The sequence below is a fragment of the Apium graveolens genome, chromosome 3, assembly GCF_009905375.1.
Source record: "Apium graveolens cultivar Ventura chromosome 3, ASM990537v1, whole genome shotgun sequence".
NCBI classification, from domain to species: Eukaryota; Viridiplantae; Streptophyta; class Magnoliopsida; order Apiales; family Apiaceae; genus Apium; species Apium graveolens.
The window spans coordinates 275364711-275389956 of NC_133649.1; the positions used below are offsets into that span (position 1 = coordinate 275364711).

The following is a 25246-nucleotide window of genomic DNA, read 5'->3' on the forward strand; positions in this document are numbered from 1 at the left end:
CATCAAATATCTGTTAAACTTGTATATTATGCTAATTTACAAGTTGGGGGAGATTGTTAGATATATTTGTGATGTCATGTGTAATATGATTTATGTTTAGTTTTCAGATCTTACTTAACGGGACAAATCAGTACTTAATTGAAAATCAGTATTTATACTGAAGTTAGGACTTAAGATATTAGAACTTAAGTTGTCTGAACTTAAGTTATCAGGAGATATTTATCAGGAGATAATATCAGGACTTAAGGAGACTTTCAGATAAGGCAGGCGGCTGATTGAAAGGAAAGAAGATCAAGACAAACGCAAGAAGAAATATGTATGAAGAAGGAATTCTATGAAGAATAGAATACTTGGAAGAAAAGATAACTGATTGATATATTTTAGGAAGCAGAATTATATTCAATATCAATTAGAAGATTATCTTGTAACTGTGTAGTATATAAACACAGGCGTAGGGTTTACACTATATTTGTTATCATTATCGGAGTTATTATTCATTGTAACCCTAGCAGTTCTCATGATAATTTGTTCATCACTGAGAGAGGACAGTTCCATATTGTAACAGAGTTTATTGTGTTGAATAAAATCTGTGTTCTGTTACGTGTGTTCTTTAATTCGATTTGATTGTAGTAAACACTGTATTCAACCCCCTTCTATAGTGTGTGTGACCTAACAGATTGTAAGTTGTAGTTAGTTGTCTAAATAAACTCTCATTGCATTTGTACTTAAATGTTTTTGACATCATTAAATCTATTAACTTGTATATTTTTCATAATTTACAAGTTGGGGGAGATTGTTAGATATATTTGTGATGTCATGTCTAAACTGATTTGTTTAGTTTCAGAACTTAATATCAGGACTTACTGGAAATCAGAACTTACTGAAGTCAGAACTTATATCAGAACTTAAGGCCGTCAGGATTTATATCAGGACTTAAGTGCGTGTACTTCAGATAAGGAATGCGGCTGATTTACAGGAGATGATCTGGACTAAAACAATAGAAGATATGCATGGAGAGTTGGACAGCTAGAAGACTTGTAGAAGATAATATCTGATTGATATATTTTAGGAGACAGAATTATATTCCATATTAATTAGAAGATATCTTGTAACTGTGTACTATATAAACACAGCTTAGGGTTTACACTATATGTGTTATCATTCACGAGAACATTATTTATTGTAACCTAGCAGCTCTTAGTGATATTGTTCATCATTGAGAGAGTAGTTTAACCTACTTTGTAACAGAGCTTATTATATTAAATAAACTTGATTATTGTTATATACTTGTGTTCTAAATCGATTTGATTGTATCAACAATATATTCAACCCCATTCTATAGTGTTGTGTGACCTAACAAGGTCAGAGATGAGGTCAACGCCCGCAATGCAGGGGATCAACGAAGAGCCTCCCTCAATTATAATAGAAGAGTTAAGGAAAGGTTCTTTCAGCAAGGAGACTTGGTCTTAAGGAAGATTGAGGCATCGGGAGTCGGGGAGAGAAGAAAGCTATCCCCTAACTTAAGGGCCTTATAAGGCCAGGAAGATATTAGGATAAGGATCCTACAAGTTAGAGATCTTGAATGGTGATGAAGTTCCCCGCACTTGGCACGCTTCAAACCTGAGGGTTTATTATGTTTAGGATGTTTGTAACATGATCCTAGTACTTAGTAGTAGATATATAAATAAGGTCGATGAAACCATCTTATGTAAGCGTTAAACCCATTTTTCAAAGATATTATCTATTTATGCAAGTTTATTTCCATCATCTTGTCTACCAATTTATTTAAGTACGAGCATCTAAAGAATGCAAGTCCTGAATGATCAAATGCCGAAAATAAAGACAAGTATGAAATCAAACCAAATATGCATGGACAATATCCTGAAGGATCACAAATCAGTCCCAAAGGATAGTTATATTACAAAACAAGATAGTTCAAATAAACAAGTTCTCAATAAAAAGCCACACGTGGCATCTAAATCCATGCAAGGCTATCACAATCATTCAACTGAAGAATCTGCCGCCTCCTCCTCCTCCTATCCGTTCCCCTGAGCGACATCATCCTCCTCTTCCTCACCATCTTCATTCTAACCAGCCTTGGAGGAAGAGGTGTTACTCCCTGAAATCGGCTCCCGAAACTTCCCCTAGAGAGCCACCTGGGAGCTAGGGTTTCATGAAGGAGCTTTGCCCTTAGAACCAAAACCCCTGCGGCTTGAACTGGATAAGAACTGATGGACAGGAGTCTCAAGTACAAACCCGTAGGACTATCCACATGGATTAACCACATGATTTGCCCAAAGACAAATGAAAAGGCTCGGGTCAACCACATCGGTGTAAAGGCCATGAACATCCATGACACCCCTTTGCCAACCAATCGCCAGGTTCATGAGGTGCATCTGATCGTCATGATCATCCATCATCTAGAGGAACTCTTGGGATCCATGATCATATCTGCAAGCTTTCTCCACTCCATCTTCCTTCTCTTCATCTCCTTGAAGTGCTTCTTCTCTAGGATAACAACCTTGCCTTCCGCCTTGTGTGCCTTGGCCTCCCATTCCTTTGAGGAAATCTGCATCTTGTTTATGGAGGTCTACAATACAGCATAGTCACTCCTCATCTTGATACTCTGTATAGAAAACACTGCAAAGTAGGCATTGGCCTGACAAAGACAATAGAAAGAGAAGTCATATAAAAGGCTAACTCCATGGAAGATAAGGATTAAGATACAAAGACCGACTACGTCTCAAGAGGGCCAATTCCCCAACACAGAGAGTCCCGGCCGACCAGGACCTTCACTAAGGATTGATCCTGGCTGACCAGGACGGCTTAGGGCCGACCAGGACCTCCTGTAAGGTTGGTCCGGAGCCTCTTGGAGGATTTCCCCTGACCCTCCTATGAAAATTTTGTGAAAATCTTAAAGGAAATGCACTTGAACAAAAATTTGTACAAGTCAAAATGTACCTAGTACAAGGCATGGGCCCCTAACATCTCAGCCTCGAGTAACTTCTCACCCGATGAGACGTGAAGAAGGTCGGGAGGAGTAATGCAGTTCTTGGAACACTCAAGAGCAAGGGCCAGACTCCCAAACACCAATTCGTTGATAGTTATTCCCAAGAAGGTTCGTAGGGGATCTTCACATTTCTATAAAAATCTTTGACCCTCTTCTTTCCAGAGTCAGAGGCTTCAAGGAATGCCACATTGTGAATGCGGTTAACCTGTTTGGCTGCTTCCCTAGCCATCCTTCTCGTAATCAAGTCGCTCTTATTAGTCATTGCATTCAGAACCTCACCAACTAAAACAAAATAAAAGAAAGATGGATATAAGAACAAACTTGACCAAAGTTGAGATAGATTAAAAATGAATACCCTCTCTCGAGAGGCTGCTAATACCGGCCTCGAAGAGCTTAGTCTTCGTGATAAACTCCCAATAAGGGTTCTTCCATTATCGCCAATAAGGCGGACACGATCGTAAAGCTTAGCATCTGTGAGATGAGGGATGTAATGAGCACTGTCTATGGGATAGCTGAAATTGCGCCTGAAATATAACCCTAGTCATCATTCTTCCATTCTATGACTATAAACTTCTTGTTCCAATGCTGAATAGAGCCATGAAGAGAATGCGTGTTCACGATGTGAGGAACACGGGGTTTGTGTTGTAGAAGAACCCATCCAAGCCTATTAGAAGGAGATGTCTTCAACATAAAATACTTCTGAATATTAAGACGCTCAATGGAATACCCAAATCATTATACCTCATGATGAAAACGATTATGAAAGCCCACCCGTTGGGATAGAGTTGGCACGGGTGAACCTTCAACTCGGCAAGGAGTCTCGAGATGAAAGGGTGTAATGGAAACCTTAGCCCGGATTTCAGAGCAGTCTTGTACACATACAATCTGTTGGTGCTCAGGTTATAGGTCCTCTCGTTGGACTTGGCTTTACAAATCTCTATACAGTCAAGCCAGGGGTAGCTCGATTGAATCTCGTCGATGTCCTCTTCATCAAGCACGCTCTTATGCTTGAATGCATCAAAGTGGACGGTGCTTGTATACTCATCATACAGCTCATCTAGAATACTCTTTAAGATGTTACAACAACGATTAAGGGAATAAGGAGAAACGAAGCCTATACCTTTCAATGATTGGATTGTAGCTCTCTTGTGCATGGATGTCATGGCTGAGATGGAGGGCTTGCTAGGACCTTGAGACATCTTGAAAAACTCAAGAAGATGAGAGCTTCTAAAACTTGAGAGAATTTGAGAAGTTGAGAAATGAAAGTGTGAATAAAAATGAGCACTTCTCATCTTCTTTTATAGAAGAAGAGGTACCTGCTACAGTAGGTCATAAATCTGCATGCTTCACGTTAGCAGGTATCCCATAAAAAGAACAAAAAATGGTAGGAAAAACGATCAAGAAATGAGAAGAACAGACATAATAAATAAACAAAATGACGCACAGTTCCACTTATCATATCAGTCCTCCAAGTAAAGCCTGATTGAGGCTAAACACAAGTCGTTAGCCTTAATTCGATGATTAATTACACTAATCACCAAGATTAGTGAAAACCATGAAGATTAGAGCAAGATCAAGCTCTTAATCCAACACCAATGACCATCTATAGCCACGACTCAATTATGTGAGCATTTTAAGAAGCAAGCTTCATGAAGAGCATAGCATTCACGAGAACAGGAGCAGAACATTTACTGAAAAAAGAGCAGAGCGTCCACCAGAAAAGAGTAGGACGTTCACCGCAACGAGTTCAGAACGTTTACGGGGATGAATACAAAAATTTCGAAGAACGTTCGCCTCCCAACCGACCAAGTTCACCATGGAGGTGGCTTCATGGCCGACCAAGAATAGGTTGGGCCGAGTAGTCCACATGGAAGGCTTAGGGCCGACCAGAACTTCGTGTAAGACTGGTCCAGACCCTCCTGAAGGTTTTTCGGTGGCTCTCCCAGGAAATATTTTGAAAATTCTTGCAAAATTTGGTGCCCAGCGAGAACAAATTTTGTGAAGACTAGAACGTCAATGAGAACAAGTTTCGCGAAGACTAGAACGTTCACTAGAACAAGTACATAATGTTTACAAGAATGAGTATAGAACGTTCACGAAAACAAGAACATAAAAGTTTAGAGAGGCTTCAGGACCACAATGGAGGTGGCTCCATGGTCGACCAAGAGCAGGAGAAGCCGAGTAGGCCACATGAAGGGCTTAAGGCCGAGTAGAAGCTCCTGTAAAAAATATATTACAAAACGTTCACCTCTCGGTGTGGCGCCTTCCAAACCCGGGTCAGAAGTTTGGGGTCCACAACACAAACACATTATATTAACCTGTATACGAAATATTATTTATAATGACCCTGCTTCATAAAACCACGGATCGCAACAGGTTAAAGTATGAAAACAAGCCACAATCTTAACCTTTATTACAACGTACCAAATCCCAATTAATTTAACTTACAATTGATAATAAAATCATTCTTACAATCTGACTATCTCTATACCGCATGAAGCTTCTGCTAGCTCGATTCAACTCGACTGGAACCTTAGCCCGCACTTTGGACAGAGGAACTTCACTATCATCCATATCTTTTTTAACTGTAAAATATACAAAAAGTTTCGCAAGAGTGAGCTAACTAGCTCAGCAAGTCACAATAACGATATCTGAGGTTAAACAATGCTCAAATGAGATGATTCAGAGGAATCAAGTTTCTTTTTAACTAGTCATTAGAATTGGATATTCATTTTAAGTTTTATAAACCAAGGTTAGGCTGCTGATCGGTCACGCACTAACCCCGAGCAAGCACACAACACTGCTCTAATTACTAATTATAAAGCACACATTGGCCTAACTTGACCATTGGTATGGTCTGACCACGAATCTGGTCCACATATATAAAAACTATCCAATCCTAAAGCAGTTCAATATAATAACAATATGATTCAATAAAACAAGATCATAATCAATGATGGTTAAACATTTGCGCAAAAATGTAAGGAAACTCATGGATATCTCACGGTATATCAGGGTATGTATAAGAAACAGTTTTCAGTTTGTACAAGGGTCAGGTATCAGACCAGTAATGATTTTTCAGGATATGGTTCTTTGATGTTATTAAGAATGATTGGAGTATAAAAGTTTCTGTGTTATCAAATCATTCTCTTTCAGTGTTTGGTGTTTGGTAGGTATACCTTTGGGGAGTAGTATCATATTTGTGTGATTTGGTATCTGAGGATCCACAAAGGATGGTTTACAAAGAATAAGGCTTACGGCTCAAGATCAAGAAAGAATCAGGGTTCAAGGGTAAGTAGTTTAAAATACTTGCATTATAAAACAGGAGTTATGTTTAATAATAGCAACATGTTATGAAACAGTTCGAAAACATTGGTAATATATCTTGAAGAAAAGTTCAGAAATACTTGCCTTACAAGGCTTTACAACTATTACTGATCAATTCTGAGCCGACTTTACTGCTCAGGCTCTAACTTCCAACCACTAGATCCTCTTGGATTTGATTTCGACACTCAGGTCTTCCTGTTGAAACTCTATAGAGCTCGTCGACTAACCACTAGGTTATCTTTAGTTCATCGTCCACTTTCAGGTTCCCGACTATAACCTACAGGGTCGAAATACCCTACGTTAGACGTCTAGGTATGCTTGACATATCCTTGATACTAATTCTTATCCAACGATATTCAAACCCAACTCGTAATTATTCATATTAGAATAACACAGTCAACAATTAGGGTTCACATTCTCGAAATCAATTCAGTATTCATTTTTAGAAAATACGTATACTCGTCATTTTACGAAATTAGGGTTACTGTGTTTTGGACAAAATATACAACATAACATACAATCAGGTTTTGTATAAAACATACATATATGTATTTAATTATACTCGCTCGATGTCCCGATAATCTTCGGATATGCTCCCGTATTTACGTAATTCAGTTTCACAAAATCGGGCAGTGTTTCCTTTGTTTATCGGACTACCCGTCGAAACATTAATCGACATCAATTCAACAACAACAATTCAATTTAAAACCGACAACCAATCACAACTCGCCAATTCCAATCACCGATACAATTTAGTAATCACAACCAATTTAATCATCACGATTCGATATTTACTAATTAGCTGTTTTGATCCAGAATAGAAACACAACACGACTTTTATTTATTAAAAAAAATATTAGGACTCAGAATCGTGTCATCACCGTCCACCGTCGGCTCGCCGAGGCTCATCGCCGACGGCGGTGAAATTTATTGGTGCCCGATAATATCCGGGTTTCCAAATAAACTCCACCGATTAAAACTATTTAAATAGTCATATAATTTATTTGAATTCTTTCTAAAATAATCCGAATAAATTACAAGAAATTTTTCATCCGGATTTCTAGAATAATTATGAATAAACCATATGAAAATTCACTGTTGTTTTTATACTCACTTTGACTACCCAACAATAAGCCGTTCGGCTTTTCAGAAACACAAATATTCAAGAAACTGAACCAACAGTAAAACAGAGTCGCACAACTACACAAGAAGCACGCGCCGGCTACCCTGCCGGAAAACAATCCGGAGGCAGCCAAATCGAAAGAATAAGCACAGCCCACTACTATACATGCACACATCTAATTGTATATACACGCATCAATTTAACAAACGGAACCAGAAGTTATAACCGGAAAAGAAAAAGGCGGTGGCCGGAAAAACAGAACTCAGGCGATACGACTTACGGAGAGCAGAGGGAAGCAGAGAAAAGTCGAAGATGAGGAAAGAAGAACAAAAACAAAAGGAACAGGGAACAACTCGAGGGAGTATATAGAGATGAACCCAAGAGATGAGAATGAAATGGGGTGGAAGAAGATGTGGTTTTGTTGCCTGTATATTATTTTATTTTATTATTATTTTTTTTTTTAAAACGAACAATAATTCGACATGTGGCAATGAGGGTATGAGAAATGTACACGTAGCCAGAATGGATAAATATGTAACCTTCAGGCAGCCCGGTTTAACACGAAACTCGCAATTAACGAATCAAGTTGCACATAAAATAATTTTGGAAAATCGCGAAAATAGTCTTAAAATATTACAAATATCCCGAAATTTACAAAAACATAAATTTCGTAATTTTAAAATAATTTCTGAAAGGCAGTTTATACCCGCTTTAAGCAATTAAACGAATCGATACGTCGGTGAAATTAATCCCGAAAATTTCCAAAATAATTTTAAAATTCTCTGAATATTCTCAACTTAAATAAATATGAATTTCCTAATTTTTAAAGAATTTTAGAATTAAATATGGATTTTACCATTAAACATACTCAGAAAATCATTTAAAAATAAATAATTAATGAAATATGGATTTCTCAATTTTATAAAATCCTAAAAATAATTATTGCAAATATAAAATCATAAAAACAATTTAAGAAATGTTCTCAATATTTATGCAAATAAATTTGCACTAAATCCACTTTTGAAAGTGAAAACAATTCAATACGATCCCATAATTAATCGCACGGACAACCCGGTACACTATAAATCACATATGGATAATAATCAAACAACTCATAGCGGTCAAAACCAATACACATATTTTATTTATTTAATAATTTCCATAATTGCACAATTAAATAATTCAAAAAGAATACACGAGTCGTTATATCCTTCCCCCCATAAAAAGATTCTGTCCTCAGAATCTGGTCTAGTTACACAAGTGAGGATATTTGTCAAACATATCTGACTCTAATTTCTAAGTAGACCCTTCTACTCGAGGGTTCAAACGTACTCACAATAGGTATGCACTCATTTCTAAGGACTTGCCTTTGACGATCAAGAATTTGGATTGATCACTATATGCAGAATAACTTGGACAAGAGCCCCATTAGCTCCTGATCAATCACTTAATTCAAACCCAATATTTATCACCTTAACCCTGACACACAGACTACATTATATGTATATACTGTTGTAACGGTAATATCAACTCATAAACAACTCTATCTATACTTATCAATACCTCGAATGGTTCACTAATTTAAGACTTAACCTGTCCCTTCTTATCAAACTCATCCATTCTCTTTCAAGGTGAAACTTGTACTAACACTACTGGTCCTATTTCTATACTCATATATTCTCTCGATACCCTCTCGCCTTCTTTCTTTGTCTACTCCGAACTGCTACAATCAATATCACTATACTCTTGGTGTGCCGATTTAACTTAGAATTTGACAACTTTCTTTCTCCCACTTTATCTTAATAGAAATGGGGACCTACACTCGCGTCCACATGAAGCTTGGTAAAATGGCATTACAAAGCTGACATCGCTGATAAATGATCATTCCAGTGTTTCCTTAAAATTTAACTTCTCAACGTATCTTACATTTCCTGCATCACTTCCGTACTTTAACTCTCCGTTGAAGGATGATAGGCGGTGCTCGTTTTCAACTTGGTTTCCAAAAAATTAAACATCTCTTACTCTTTTCCATATGTTAAGGCTGAAAAGTAATCTCATAGATTTACGTATTATCACCTGTAAGTATTTGAAATTCAGATTCCACTCTTTTCAATTCGTTTATTAACTCCTCGGTGGTCTTAATTACATCCAATTCCATCTGTCGGCATAAGACATCTGTTATCATATAGCTTTGCTTAGGTTATTAATGGATTAATTCAGAATCTTTTGTTAACCTTAGTCCAAATTTTATTCTTGAAGACTCAACATATAGTTGCTTTCCTTCTGATATTCGGAGAAAAATCCTTGGGCATCCCACGCAGACTTTCTTATTCCTTGAGTAGCTGAGGATGTTATCAATAAATACAGTTTGCTTATCCAAGTACTCGTTATACACCACATTCCTTAATTCCTTATAGCCACCTGATATACTCGTCATTTCACATAATATCACCAGAGCTTGCAATGCTCTTAACTCACTTTAATCGTACTCTCTGATATTTTCTCAGGTTGGATCTTAAGTTAATCCTTGAGATATAATATATTGCTTGAATTAGGTCTCGTAGGAAATTAATTCTTTATAGGGGTCACTTATTCTTATTTGTTGTTTTGCTAAACTCTCACTTCACGATTCGCCTCTTGTAAAGTCACTTCCTGGGTCTGCCTTATCCACTAGGCTTTCCAATACTTCGTCTTAACCCTTTGACATGTCCAACACCTCATGATCTATCTTGAAATTTCCTTCTTATACTTGGTTATCACTATTTTTCTTTAAATTTCCATATATCTTGGCGTCTCTTCACTAATTAAATACTTAATATTGTGAATTCCATGTGGGATCTTATTTCTTAATTCTTCTACTTGTAGCATCCAAGTGCTGGAAGAAAATCTGGAGATATCGTGATCGTCCTCCTGGCGCATAAATTTCCTTTTTCTAACTACTAACATCGTGATCCATTATCTTCTCTTGACATTTTATCTTTCCCTTCGCAACTTTAACTGAAAGGTCACACTATCCACCTTTCTTCCTTTTGGATTATGAACTTTAGCTTCCAATTCCAACTTCGAGAATACTATAGTTAATCCTTCTGGTGTAGTCTCTATGTTCGTTCTCTCCTTTTTGTTTATCGTTTTCCACTACATTTGTTTTTCTCGTGAATACTTATTTCAAACTCTTATGGTTCGTAGATCTTACACCTTTCTCCATACATATCATGTCTCCCCATTTTTCAAAACAAATATTATTACTGTTAGCCCTAATGATGAGTAGGATACTTCTGCTCATAAGATTTCGGTTGCCTGGGTGCATATACAATAACTTTATTATACCGCATCAACACACATCCTACTCCTTTATGAGAAGCATCACTATAATCTACCAAATCTCCTTGATATTTTCAAAGTGATAAAGCAGGTACTATAACCATTCCTTCATTTAACTCCACAAAACTTTCTTCACCCTTCTCCATTTCATCCTCACTTATTGCTTTTCCTAATTAGCTTCATCAAAGGTATTGCAACTTTCAAGAAATCTTGTACAAATTTTCAGTATAGCCGGTCCATGGTAAAACTTCTTACTTTTGTTGGTGCTTTTGGCCTTTCTTTATTCATGGTGACTTTAATTTCTATTGGATCTCCCTTAATCTCCTCCTCACTAATTATTTACGCTTTCTACCATCAAAACTTTCACCTTGCAACTTTACATACCACTTCTTTCTTCTCCGACTCCTCCGTTGTCATTAAATACTTCGCATAGTCCTCCATTGACTTTAAGTAACACAAATACAACCTATCCAAATATTTCTTAAAGATTATGTCCATCAAGTTCAATTATTACAGGTATATTAGTTGATCCAAATGACAATACGAGAACAGTACTTAGTTCTGGAAATTTTCTTTGATAAATCCATAGGTTTAATCTTTAATTGGTGAAATACCAAGTTTTAAATTAGTCTTATAAAAGTACTTTGCTTCCTTCGTTTGATCAAAAAAATCATTGGGTCAAGGTAACAGATACTTGCTTTTGATAGTAAACTGGGTGAGCTTTCGCTAGTCGACGCATAATCCATACTTCCATTTTCTTATTAACAATTAGTATTGGTGCATCTTATAGGATATGCTGGGTCTAATCCCTTCTTATTTGAACATCTCTTGTATCTACTTTGCTAACTTCCTCATTTTAACCGGTGCCATTTTGGGAAGGTCGTAGTCACTGGCTTCGTCTCAGGCGCTAAGTCAATCGCGAGCTTCCTTTCTCTATCGGGAAGAAATGTTGATAACTCATATAAAACATGTCTTGAAATTCCTTAATTGATATTAAATCTTCAAATTTTGTTTGCTTCTGACTTTTATGTATCCCATAATCACCATAATGCTCATATCTTGATCATCGTAATCATTATTAACAAATTCTTTACCTTCTTTCACCTTCTGAACCTCCTCACCTTCTCATTTGGCATCCTCAGAATTATCTTTTCACCACAACGGTCTGTCCGGAAATCATGCTTTAGTAGTTAATCCATTCCTTAGAATAATATCAAATCCTCTTATCTTCCATGATATCAATTTTTCACAACTTATTGCCAGGGATCTCAATTTCACCATTGGTACTTACTTATTTAACAACTACATGTTCTTGACTTACTAGTCCTTTAATCACAATCTTATCAACAAAACCTTGAGAGATAAACAATTAAGTTTCTCTCACATCTTTTAATACTTTAACGCATAAGGTATTCACCCTAGTCATCCAAGTCATCACGTACGTATTCTGAATAACATATTTCACAAGAAAATCGCATATTCTCGTTCTTGAAAATGCATTCCTTATTGGAATAGATTTCCTTGACTCTTAGTGGATTCTTCACTGGGGCTAGTGATTTGTAATCCTCGCCAGGTGCCCTCATTTTCTTCCCATGCATAAGATGTAGATGGAACTTCGTCTACTTGATTCAGGATACCTTGATTTCTGTTTGAAAACCTCTTGCAAAGAACGACAACACAACAAAACGACTAGAAGGATTCAAAATTCAACAAAATTTAGAGTTGAAAAGAAAGAAAAAGTAAGGATTTGAATATGAATGAGACAACCACATTGGTACTTAAGATGGCCAGTCTGTCGTACCATATGGCATACAGCACGTGATTAGGTGGCGTCCCACCTGATTCTTTGTCATCCCGACAAAGCGTCTCACCATAACACTGTTTGTCCCAACCAGAAAGCAAAACTTGAGGGAAGCAAATAGATTTGAAAGGAATGGAATATCCTCCCTTTTCGATATTATAGAAAAGGGTTTATTTAAAAAAAAATCATACATTTTTAGGAATTGAATAGGAATATATGCTGTAATATTGAAGGCAAGAACGATACCATTGGTTACCCTCCACATTTCATTTGTATTCATTTTTTTCGAGCTCGTTCGATCACATCCCAATTGCATCATATAACAACTTTAGAGGGTACACTGAAATGCTTTTGCAAATTAAGCATTATGGTAGATTCCTACTTGTCACGTCTTGCGCCTTTAATATCGCACCCACACGGATAATACTTTAACAATTCGATCATAATGGCGTTCATACCAGATAACTTGGAGTTTCCTCATTTTAATTTAGAATAACCACGAATCATTCAACATAACGATCTTTTTATTAATAATACTCTTCTTTTAGGAAAGTCTGGAAATCTTCCCAATCTCCTTCGATCACGCCCAGGCTCTTCTTAAATCGATAACTTCTTTTAAACTTTAATGGTCTCTGCAAATCGATGAATAATTACTCCGCACGCGGATTCTGTTATTAACCTTATCAAACAACATTTACACCTTACCGTTAGGAATAATCAGCTTCTTCATAATCACGGGTTACTTGGTTCTTTGAATTAACAATACCAAATCTGAAGTAAGTATCCTTCCAGGCAATCCAGGTTTTAACAAACAAGAAACTCAGGTAGTAACTTGACAACCAGTGTTTAAAACTTATTTTATTCAAAAAGGCATTTAGAAATTTTGTAAGGGAAAATCTTTTTCGAAAACTTGTTTAAAAATTTGAAAATCACAAATCTGGTTGTCCTTACTATATGAGTTGGTTGTTGTTCTTCTTACCTATAACAAGGTACCAAATTAATGGAACGATCATATAAAGGTCCATTCACTTCAATCCACCTTCCCTCCTTGATTGGGTCCATTTTCCTTCCTTCATCAACGATCACTTCAATTGTCGTTGCGTGCTATTGTATTCGTAGCTTCACATCAAAACTTCCATACTGGTAATGCCCCTGTCATCAACTTTGTATTCGTTAAGTAGGACAGGTTATCCAATAGTCAACAAGTCCAGTTCATAGAACAAAATTTGCTCATATCACACATCACTACTTTTCATATCGCATTTATCATATCACCATTATTTAATTTCACAAAAATTCCAGGTTTATATTTTTCTCTCTTACTCTTTCAAAATTCATCTAGTTCATCCCACAACTAATCACGGGTGGCTTAGTCACTAATAGCTTCTCTTAACCGGGTAGTAGCTATCCTCCAGAATACTTGAGTCTTCTTTCTAGACTTCTTCTCACCTTTATTTATATCTCAAATACTCACCATCTACTGTAACTCCCGAATCCATCCTCATAGGTACAATTGCTCCATAGGACAAGTTCTAAACTGGGGGTATAAAACAGGGTATAAGGTAAACTAAAAAGATACACTCATAGCCGAATGTCCAGTAAAACAAGAAAAAACAGATGAGGGTTCTTAAATAGGTAACCTCGTATCAAGTGGTAGGAGAATAACATAGAATAGCTTGAAGAGATATGATTGTCATAACAGAAGGTAGTACCATTAATACCGAGGGAAGAACAAGGTGCAATTCAAATCTAGGAGAAGATGTCGATCCTCGAACGGAAGGCTCCAAATGATCAAATGACACCGGGAAACTTGTTTCAGTGACTTATAACCTGTAGCTCTGATACCAACCTGTGACGCCCTCCAAACCCGGGTCAGAAGTTTGGGGTCCACAACACAAACACATTATATTAACCTGTATACGAAATATTATTTATAATGACCCTGCTTCATAAAATCACGGATCGCAACAGGTTAAAGTATGAAAACAAGCCACAATCTTAACCTTTATTACAACGTACCAAATCCCAATTAATTTAACTTACAATTGATAATAAAATCATTCTTACAATCTGACTATCTCTATACCGCATGAAGCTTCTGCTAGCTCGATTCAACTCGACTGGAACCTTAGCCCGTACTTTGGACTGAGGAACTTCACTATCATCCATATCCTTTTTAACTATAAAATATACAAAAAGTTTCGCAAGAATGAGCTAACTAGCTCAGCAAGTCACAATAACGATATCTGAGATTAAACAATGCTCAAACGAGATGATTCAGAGGAATCAAGTTTCTTTTTAACTAGTCATTAGAATTGGATATTCATTTTAAGTTTTAAAAATCAAGGTTAGGCTGCTGATCAGTCACGCACTAACCCCGAGCAAGCACACAACACTGCTCTAATTACTGGATCCAAGGCACACATTGGTCTAACTTGACCATTGGTATGGTCTGACCACGAATCTGGTCCACATATATAAAAACTATCCAATCCTAAAGCAGTTCAATATAATAACAATATGATTCAATAAAACAAGATCATAATCAATGATGGTTAAACATTTGCGTAAAAATGTAAGGAAGCTCATGGATATCTCAAGGTATATCATGGTATGTAAAAGAAACGGTTTTTCAGTTTGTACAAGGGTCAGGTATCAGACCAGTAATGATTTTTCAGGATATGGTTCTTTGATGTTATTAAGAATGATTGGAGTATAAAAGTTTCTGTGTTTTCAAATCATTCTCTTTCAGTGTTTGGTGTTTGGTAGTTATACCTTTGGGGAGTAGTATCATATTGTGTGATTTGGTATCTGAGGATCCACAAAGGATGGTTTACAAAGAATAAGGCTTACGGCTCAAGATCAAGAAAGAATCAGGGTTCAAGGGTATGTAGTTTAAAATACTTGCATTATAAAACAGGAGTTATGTTTAATAATAGCAACATGTTATGAAACAGTTCGAAAATATTGGTAATATATCTTGAAGAAAAGTTCAGAAATACTTGCCTTACAAGGCTTTACAACTATTACTGATCAATTCTGAGCCGAGTTTGCTGCTTAGGCTCTAACGTCCAACCACTAGATCCCCTTGGATTCGATTTTGACACTCAGGTCTTCCTGTTGAAACTCTACTGAGCTCGTCGACTAACCACTAGGTTATCTTTAGTCCATCGTCCACTTTCAGGTTCCCGACTATAACCTACAGGGTCGAAATACCCTACGTTAGACGTCTAGGTATGCTTGACATATCCTCGATACTAATTCTTATCCAACGATATTCAAACTCAACTCGTAATTATTCATATTAGAATAACACAGTCAACAATTAGGGTTCACATTCTCGAAATCAATTCAGTGTTCGTTTTTAGAAAATACGTATACTCGTCATTTTACGAAATTAGGGTTACTGTGTTTTGGACAAAATATACAACATAACATACAATCAGGTTTTGTATAAAACATACATATATGTATTTAATTATACTCGCTCGACGTCCCGATAATCTTCGGATATGCTCCCGTATTTACGTAATTCAGTTTCACAAAATCGGGCAGCGTTTCCTTTGTTTATCGGACTACCCGTCGAAACATTAATCGACATCAATTCAACAACAACAATTCAATTTAAAACCGACAACCAATCACAACTCGCCAATTCCAATCACCGATACAATTTAGTAATCACAACCAATTTAATCATCACGATTCGATATTTACTAATTAGCTGTTTCGATCCAGAATAGAAACACAACACGACTTTTATTTATTAAAAAAAATATTAGGACTCAGAATCGTGTCATCACCGTCCACCGTCGGCTCGCCGAGGCTCATCGCCGACGGCGGTGAAATTTATTGGTGCCCGATAATATCCGGGTTTCCAAATAAACTCCACCGATTAAAACTATTTAAATAGTCATATAATTTATTTGAATTCTTTCTAAAATAATCCGAATAAATTACAAGAAATTTTTCATCCGGATTTCTAGAATAATTATGAATAAACCATATGAAAATTCACTGTTGTTTTTATATTCACTTTGACTACCCAACAATAAGCCATTCGGCTTTTCAGAAACACAAATATTCAAGAAACTGAACCAACAGTAAAACAGAGTCGCACAACTACACAAGAAGCACGCGCCGGCTACCCTGCCGGAAAACAATCCGGAGGCAGCCAAATCGAAAGAATAAGCACAGCCCACTACTGATACATGCACACATCTAATTGTATATACACGCATCAATTTAACAAACGGAACCAGAAGTTGTAACCGGAAAAGAAAAAGGCGGTGGGCGGAAAAACAGAACTCAGGCGATACGACTTACCGAGAGCAGAGGGAAGCAGAGAAAAGTCGAAGACGAGGAAAGAAGAACAAAAACAAAAGGAACAGGGAACAACTCGAGGGAGTATATAGAGATGAACCCCAGAGATGAGAATGAAATGGGGTGGAAGAAGCTGTGGTTTTGTTGCCTGTATATTATTTTATTTTATTATTATTATATTTTTTTAAATCAAACTATAAGTCGACACGTGGCAATGAGAGTATGAGAAATGTACACGTAGCCAGAATGGATAAATATGTAACCTTGAGGCAGCCCGGTTTAACACGAAACTCGCAATTAACGAATCAAGTTGCACATAAAATAATTTTGGAAAATCACGAAAATAGTCTTAAAATATTACAAATATCCCGAAGTTTACAAAAACATAAATTTCGTAATTTTAAAATAATTTCTGAAAGGCAGTTTATACCCGCTTTAAGAAATTAAACGAATCGATACGTCGGTGAAATTAATCCCGAAAATTTCCAAAATATTTTTAAAATTCTCTGAATATTCTCAACTTAAATAAATATGAATTTCGTAATTTTTAAAAAAATTTAGAATTAAATATGGATTTTACCATTAAACATACTCAGAAAATCATTTAAAAATAAATAATTAATGAAATATGGATTTTTCAATTTTATAAAATCCTAAAAATAATTATTGCAATTATAAAATCATAAAAACAATTTAAGAAATATTCCCAATATTTATGCAAATAAATTTGCACTAAATCCACTTTTGAAAGTGAAAACAATTCAATACGATCCCATAATTAATCGCACGGACAACCCGGTACACTATAAATCACATATGGATAATAATCAAACAACCCATAGCGGTCAAAACCCATAGCACGTCTAGGTCGCTCCACACTTTACGATTAAAAGACGATACCCATGAAGGGTCGACAACCATGAAGGGTCGATACCCGATAAGGGTCAAAAGTACCCCGAGTCGCGAATAGACTATTATAACTTTCATGAAAACCCGAGTGTTTTTCCCGAAAGTTGGGGGACAAATGATATGAATAGAAAAAATATTCTAAAGACACATTAAATGTCACATTAATTACACTTGTAATTCTTGTCCAAGGCCCAATACAGACCAAGTGGTCAAGATCCACTAATAGAGGTCGTTAAGGTCCACGAACATGAGCCGTTCACGGACTAAGCCCAATACGGTGAGAAGAGCAGAGACATGTGTCCAACGCAGACACAAATTCCTACAAGGAAGGATCTAAAATTCCTTCCGTTAACAGGAGTCCTAATTACCATCTAAGTAGGAGACTTGTCCACCAAGTCTCCCAACACAAGTATAACCTTATACTCATATATATATATATATAAAGGGCTTTACCGTTTAACCTAAAACTACGTTTTTGGTTTGATTCTCTACAATACAGAGATAACGTAGGCTTCTTGCGAGGACAGTCAGTCCCCACCGCGAGAACAACTATTAAAACTCGAATCTCACAAACCCTAGCATTAAGTACTAACGAATCCGAGTTTTTATTCTACAACAGAAATTTAATTTTATTGAATTAAAATAGAGAGCTCTAGAAAAATAGATTAATAATTTCCAGACGATTTTGGAGTTTTCGGGGGTTTTTCTTTATTTATATAAAGATAATAAAGATATTGATCGGTATATTTAAAAAAACATTGTATTATAAATATCAATTTATATAAGATTAAAGATCATTTTATTATTATATTAATATTAATATTTAAGAAATATATTATTCAATCTTAAATACGAAATTATTTAATTTGTTATTGTTAAATCTATACTTACTATAATATAATAACCGGAATGAGTTATATTTTGATTTAACGGTTACCCCCTTATTTTGGTTATTAAAAATAAAAATAAATAGTGTCATACACATGTTAAACTACTAAATTGCTAAATTACTAGATATAGTCTTATTATCCCGCTAAACTACAACCAAAATTTATTCTACTAAACTACGATCACATCTCATTCTTATTTTTTTTTATAAATCTATAATTATTATATATTTATATAAACAGATTAAAATCTATATATAATTTGATAAAAAAAATAAAATTAATTTAAATATTAACGGAACCAGGGCATCCAAAGATTTAAGCTAGTCATATTTAAAATACATGTGTGAGTGGCAGGAACTATAATCTTTCACACCGAAGATATTTGGGTGACCCAAACAAGAAATAATTGATGAGCAGGGTATATATTTGTGTATTAGTGCAGAAAGTGGTTAATTGCAAGTAATAAAAGAGGAAACGTAAAGTAAGCGATTCAGTGGGGAATTAGAAGACCGCACTCCTATCCTTTAGCAGCTCTCCTGATTACACTCCACAACTACTACTACGTACATCTCCTGCCTCCCCCTTTATATATATCCTATCTACATTCTGTGGATAATTTTTCACAACCAAACCACCTCATCAGATCCGATCCAACATTCAAAAGCCTTGCAGATCGCACCAAGTTTATATATTTAGAAAATGTGTCTTTGCGGGTGCAAAATATGTTCGGCATGCCTGTGCCTAATTGCGGTGGTGATCACAATAGGAGTATTGTTTGGTTTCGGGGTATTCAAGAAAGCCTATCACTCCGTCCACAACGATATTCATGATTCTGTTACGTCCATCAACGATACTTTTAATGGCGCGGCCCGACGAGGAGAAGGCAGACCGTTCTTTGCTCCTCCTCCTTTCTAGGCCGTAGGATATGTAATGTTTGGTTAGTTGATTGATTTATTACGAGATTGTAAAGATTGATTTTATTTTCTTATATTCGTGTTTGTTAGGGTTGTTGCATGCTTGTTACGTTCAATTTGTTGGATTTTATAATTACAGGGCTGTAAAAAATTAATGATAATTCGTATAATTTCATGCTTGAATTGGAAAAAGGTCGTCGGATTCTTATCCGGAATCAACAGGAGCTTTCATGGTAGACAGTTTGATAGTTCCTTTAGTGTTCATATAATTCTTCTAGTTGAATAACCACAATCAACAAATTCTCAATCTGGAGTAATCACGATCAATCACAAATCAAAAACCAGAATAGTTTGGGTCTTGGATCCGCTTAATTTAAAACAATTGAATTTTCTGACAAGGAATGAAATTGGGTCTTGGATTGGCCTAATTTTCCGACGGGCGGATTCAAATTCGATCTTCAGAAAATCAATCAATGATTAAGCTAATGACTTAAGTTTGACAGTGTGGAACATCTTTACGATGTTTCAAAATCAAATTAAACACATAACTGTCTTAGAAATTTTAAAAAAAGTAAGATTTAAAAATAAATAAATTAAAACACAGTAACAAGCAAATCGGCACCCCCAGGATGTACAAAGTTTAATATTCTTTTGGCACCTCATGAAATAAAGTATTCTAAAATACAAGAATCAGAATCAGGATTAGGTAGATAGAAAATAAAAGATAGAAGAATCAGAATCAGTCTGCGTTTGAGGACTAAAATGGTAAATTAGTAACCAAAGAGAATATGCTTAGGAACCACTATAGGATTCGAGTTACTCATAATACATCTGATGCTTTATATATTCCCTTCATGCCACCTCCATAATCCCCCTGTGTCAAGTCTCTTACCAGAGAAGAGTTGTAGCTACGTGCCATATACTAGGCAGAGTACAGAAAGGAGGATGATAAAATAACTTGAAGGAGCGATGATGACACAACTGGTCTCCAGGTCCCCTGGAAATAATTTGCATCATAACTGGCTGCACCAATGTCATTTCTTGAAGATAAGAAACAAGCAGGCTCTAGTTGCATCCAGGAACATATTTAACTAGGTATATCTTCTCCAACAAAACTTTTTTACTTTCCAAGTAAAAAAACATTGATATCTGTAATTATCTGGAAAAGGTAGATGGAGATGATCAGATGAAGGCACCTTATAAGTTGGCTTGTTTTGGCTAGTTATCATGCAGATGTTATATATATGCAGATTTTTTAATTTACAACTTTCTCACAACCTAATGTAAATGATCTTTTTGGTTGGAAATTATGAATTAAGGTAGAATGAAGTAGAGTACTTATCATTTTGTAGGGAATTGTTCATACTTCTACTCATTTTAGGTCACAAACTTCATCATAGAAAATATGCTCTCTCTCCGTATTTTTTTTAATCTTCCATTTTTATATGTTTTAACATCCTTCTTCAGCTTTAGGTGCTGTATGGATTGGGGGGATTTCAACCTGGTTCACGGGAATAAGAATGAGAATCTAATACATATTTTTGTATTGAAATCTCATTCTCATTCACATTAACCGGGTTGAGATCTCATGATTCAAACGGCCCTAAATCTTATCAAAAATTCTTCATTTCTTATTTCATTATCTTCAATCAAACATGACATAATTCATAAGATGTTAGAAAAGATGGTCAACTGGATCATATAGTTTTTTTACCAGTCCAGTTCGAACTTGAAACCTTCACAGTAAGACATCAGCTCCAATAACATGTTAAGTTATTAACCCTGCTAAAATCTTCAATTGTTAGCAAAGAGGCAAATTGGATCCTACATTTTTTGAGCAAAGTATCAAACAAACAAGGAAACCTTATTCATATTCCTATGCTGCTAAATTATGAGACACTGTTGTGAATGCTGAGAATGAAGCAGAGCACAACATTGTATACAAAACAAAGTTAAACAGATTTGTTTTCTTTTTTGTTGAACTATGGAGTGGTTGATTAGCAAATTAGTTGTTGCTGATATATATTCTTGAAGCAAACTTTGCTTTGCAGATTGATGACATGCATAAATATAGATTGCATATTGATTTTTGTATACCAAAATGTCAACTGGGCCAATTTATCTATACTCAATTTCAATGAACAGAACTCCATCAATCTGTCATTTATTCCTCTGTTTTACCAAACAATCAACCATGGTAGCACAAATATATTCCAAGCACTGAAATATGTTTCATTGAAATCAGCAAGTAATGTGATTTACTTAACATATATGTACATGTAGGTAAACAATTTAATTTCAGCAAAAGAATACTAAAATCCAAATGTAACAAATTTTGTACAATACAACTTTTCCTAAAGTCTACTTTGCTGAATATCGTATTCAATCGTGTACTAAATAGATATTATGGTCTTGTTTAAGTTATAGCTTCAGAAACCTTTCCAGCCAGCAAGAACTTCATGGAAGATATCAAAAATTAGATCTCTGTCTGCTGACTGTAGAAAGGTATTCAAATCATCTTGTAGATCGTATATCTTGCCAAACTTCACAAGATACCGCATGCAGCTGCTCTTCAGTTCAGGCAATTGATACAGAGTACCACACTGGAGTCGCTCAAGCACATTCTTAATATCAATGTCTTCAAGTAGACTATAATGACATGCCTCTTTTAAATCAGAGATGTCATATTTATCAGCTGCCCGAAGAAGTTCCAGTCGATGGGTTAGAAATAATTCGTTTTGTATATTCCCATAAATGTAACTAAGAAAAGCATAACAAGTTTCACTTGACATGTCAGAGATGTTTACAGTGGACAGTTCTTTCTCTTTAAGGTCATGAGAAAACATGCTGCTGAATACAGGTGACCTTGCGGAGAGAATTGCACGATGGGCTCCTATGCTTCCGTCAGAAGTATTGATTACAATATCTGTGTGTATGCTATCAGATAACATCCGTCCAAGTGCGGTAAGAGCTGTTGCATTTGATTCTCCTTGTGTTGCCCCTTCAGCCCAAATCGAGCGAGGTTCCTCACCCTGTGACAAAACTAAAACATATTAGTCCGTTTGGAACATACTACTGAGCAGTTTAGCTACCAATCTATTCAATGATGATTCTGGCGACAAGAAGTTATGCAAAATCATTAATAATCACATTATGATAGGCAAGATCCTTTTTTCCCCTTAAGGTTCGCCATGGATAAAACTTCGGATCAACTCAACTTCAAATATTATCCCATAAATAAGTTAATTCAAATTTTATTTACTCATTCGAGCCATTACGTCAAATTCATAATTTTAGAGGTTCTGCAAACATCATTAGTAACAATCCTAGTTGAAGTAAGGCCCGTTCGATTTATCAATTTTAGTCTAACATTAATTTATCTTTCTTCTTGCCTTTAAAAGTGTTCCTTATATGATATTTCATGTTATAAAACAACATTTCTAGATATCATATATCATATATCTATCATACAGACTTAGTACCTATAAGTCAAATGAAAACCACTTGATCTACTTTACCTGGATGAGCCAAAGTTGTGCGATTTCCCATCAAAGAAACGACTCGAACGATAAAAGATGCAATCGGAGGATTTTCTCTTGTTACATTCGACACTTCCGGGAATAACTTAATACAAAAACTCCTATTCTTTTCCACAGCCAAGTGCCTTCATTTCAATACAAACACAACAATTATACAGCCTGATCAAACATAAACAACTAAATTTCACAGCAACATATCAAACCAGCACAAATAATCATCCTTTTACGTGCACACAAACAACATAAACAATCACATCACAATTTCTCTAATTTTCTCTTGATCAAGAAAACAGAACAAACACAAAAAAAACAGACTTTTTGAGTGATAATCTTAATACCAATTCCAGTTTCCGATCTTGAAAGGATGCGATTTTCGACAAGTCGACGAGGCAAGACTATCGATACGCCATTGAGCGAGACGAGAAGTGGTTTCAACACGGTAAGCAGAAGAATCAGTCATGTTAAAGGCTAGTAAAGAAGTAATTTCATTGATACAATCAAACAATCCTTCTAACAACTGATCCCCGTGCTTTCCCAGCTTTATCAATTATACCATACAATCTTTGTTTTATGAATCAATTTTTTTTAATTGATTGGTAAAGATGGAATCTTTAATACCCCCTAGATGATGAATTCAGAATTTTGATGGGGTTGGGAGGACCCAGTTTCTTAAATGAACCGGGTACGTTAGGGTGTTATATTAGTATTTGCTTTACGCCATTGATTGTGAAGTTTGCAAGGGAGAGATTGAGAGAGAGAGGGAGAGAGAGAGAGAGAGAGAGAGATGGTGCTTCTGAGACTGTTAACTTACAACACTATGGTACTTGCCTTATTTCATCAAAATCAGGTTGTAATGATTGTTTTTTGGTGACCGCAAACTATATTTGTCCTTCCTAAAAACAAAAAAAAATTCTAATTTTTTATTGGACTAAATTTTTATTTTTCCTTTTTAATGTACTTGTGAAGTTGTGATTTTTTTTTAAAAATAATGTCACCAAAATATTAGTGCGGTGAGCACGGTTGAATATCTTAAATAGTTAAGAGTTTATTTGCTATTATCACATGTTCGAGTTCGATTATCCCAAAATTTCTTAGAATAGATGCTCATTTATACAGCTATATATTAATATAAGTCAATATATGTAAAAAAAACATTAATGATTTGCCTGGGAAAAAATTCGTGCTATTATTTCTTAATTATATATTCTGTTTATCATGGATAAAATAAATATTACAATTTGTATAGGAATGGATAAATAACTCAAATTTATTTTTTTGTAAAAAAGATTTATATGTATATTTTGTTCATTTTGAATAACAATCCAAATTATTTATTATCAAAATAAAATGGAGAACATGTAGCGAGTCAGTAATTATGCTTTCAAGCAAAGTATAATGTTCTTTCCTTATGAAAAGCTAAAGAAACGGAAGAAATTTGTTTGTTGGCGAGATTTAGTTGGTTTGTCTTTTTGGCTAAAATTTTGTAGTGTTAACTAAAATTTGGTGGATATTTTTATACCGTAGAAATTAGAAAAGATATTAATTGAGTATAATTGATTAGTAAACAACAGAAGTTGTAGGGTTAGTTTATAGTTGGGAGATTGATTAATTAGGGAACATCAAGGAGAAGAGTATTTTATATTCCGGGGCATGGAATTGGTTACCCATATTTTCATTACCCGACTCCACTATCCCAATAAACACACAGATAATCTATACATACACACAAAAAAAACTTTCCGGCAAAAACTCATAAAGAGAAATGGCAAGTTCGTCAAGAAAGATGATGATCTCTACTTCAAAGACATTTTACAGGATGTTATTAGTAGTTAGAATGACGAAAAAGGAAAAAAAACAGGTGTGATTTATGGATTATTTTGCAATTTCAATTCATCGTCAACGGGTAGTAAAATAATTTCATGGTCAAGAGCAAAATGCATTTGAATTTGGTAAGTCCTGTGTGAATAATGTCATAGACTAAGGTTTGTCTTAATTTATATTTATATTATGTAATCAAATTTTAGTTTATTTCAAATTGTTACATTTTTTATATATTGTGCACATTCACACACATAAGCCGGAGGTCTTT

The 25246-nt window shown here is 35.4% G+C and overlaps 1 protein-coding gene and 1 pseudogene across 1 annotated transcript; one reads left to right on the forward strand and one right to left on the reverse strand.

Annotated features, from left to right (window-relative positions):
* Window positions 1-19166: 19166 nt before the first annotated feature.
* LOC141711067 (uncharacterized) lies at window positions 19167-19702 on the forward strand. The gene has a single exon (XM_074513513.1). It carries the CDS (start codon window positions 19404-19406, stop codon window positions 19617-19619), a length of 216 nt encoding a protein of 71 aa, XP_074369614.1. The 5' UTR covers window positions 19167-19403; the 3' UTR covers window positions 19620-19702.
* Window positions 19703-21896: 2194 nt separating this feature from the next.
* LOC141713368 (BTB/POZ domain-containing protein At1g55760-like) lies at window positions 21897-23978 on the reverse strand (annotated as a pseudogene).
* Between the last annotated feature and the right edge of the window lie 1268 nt (window positions 23979-25246).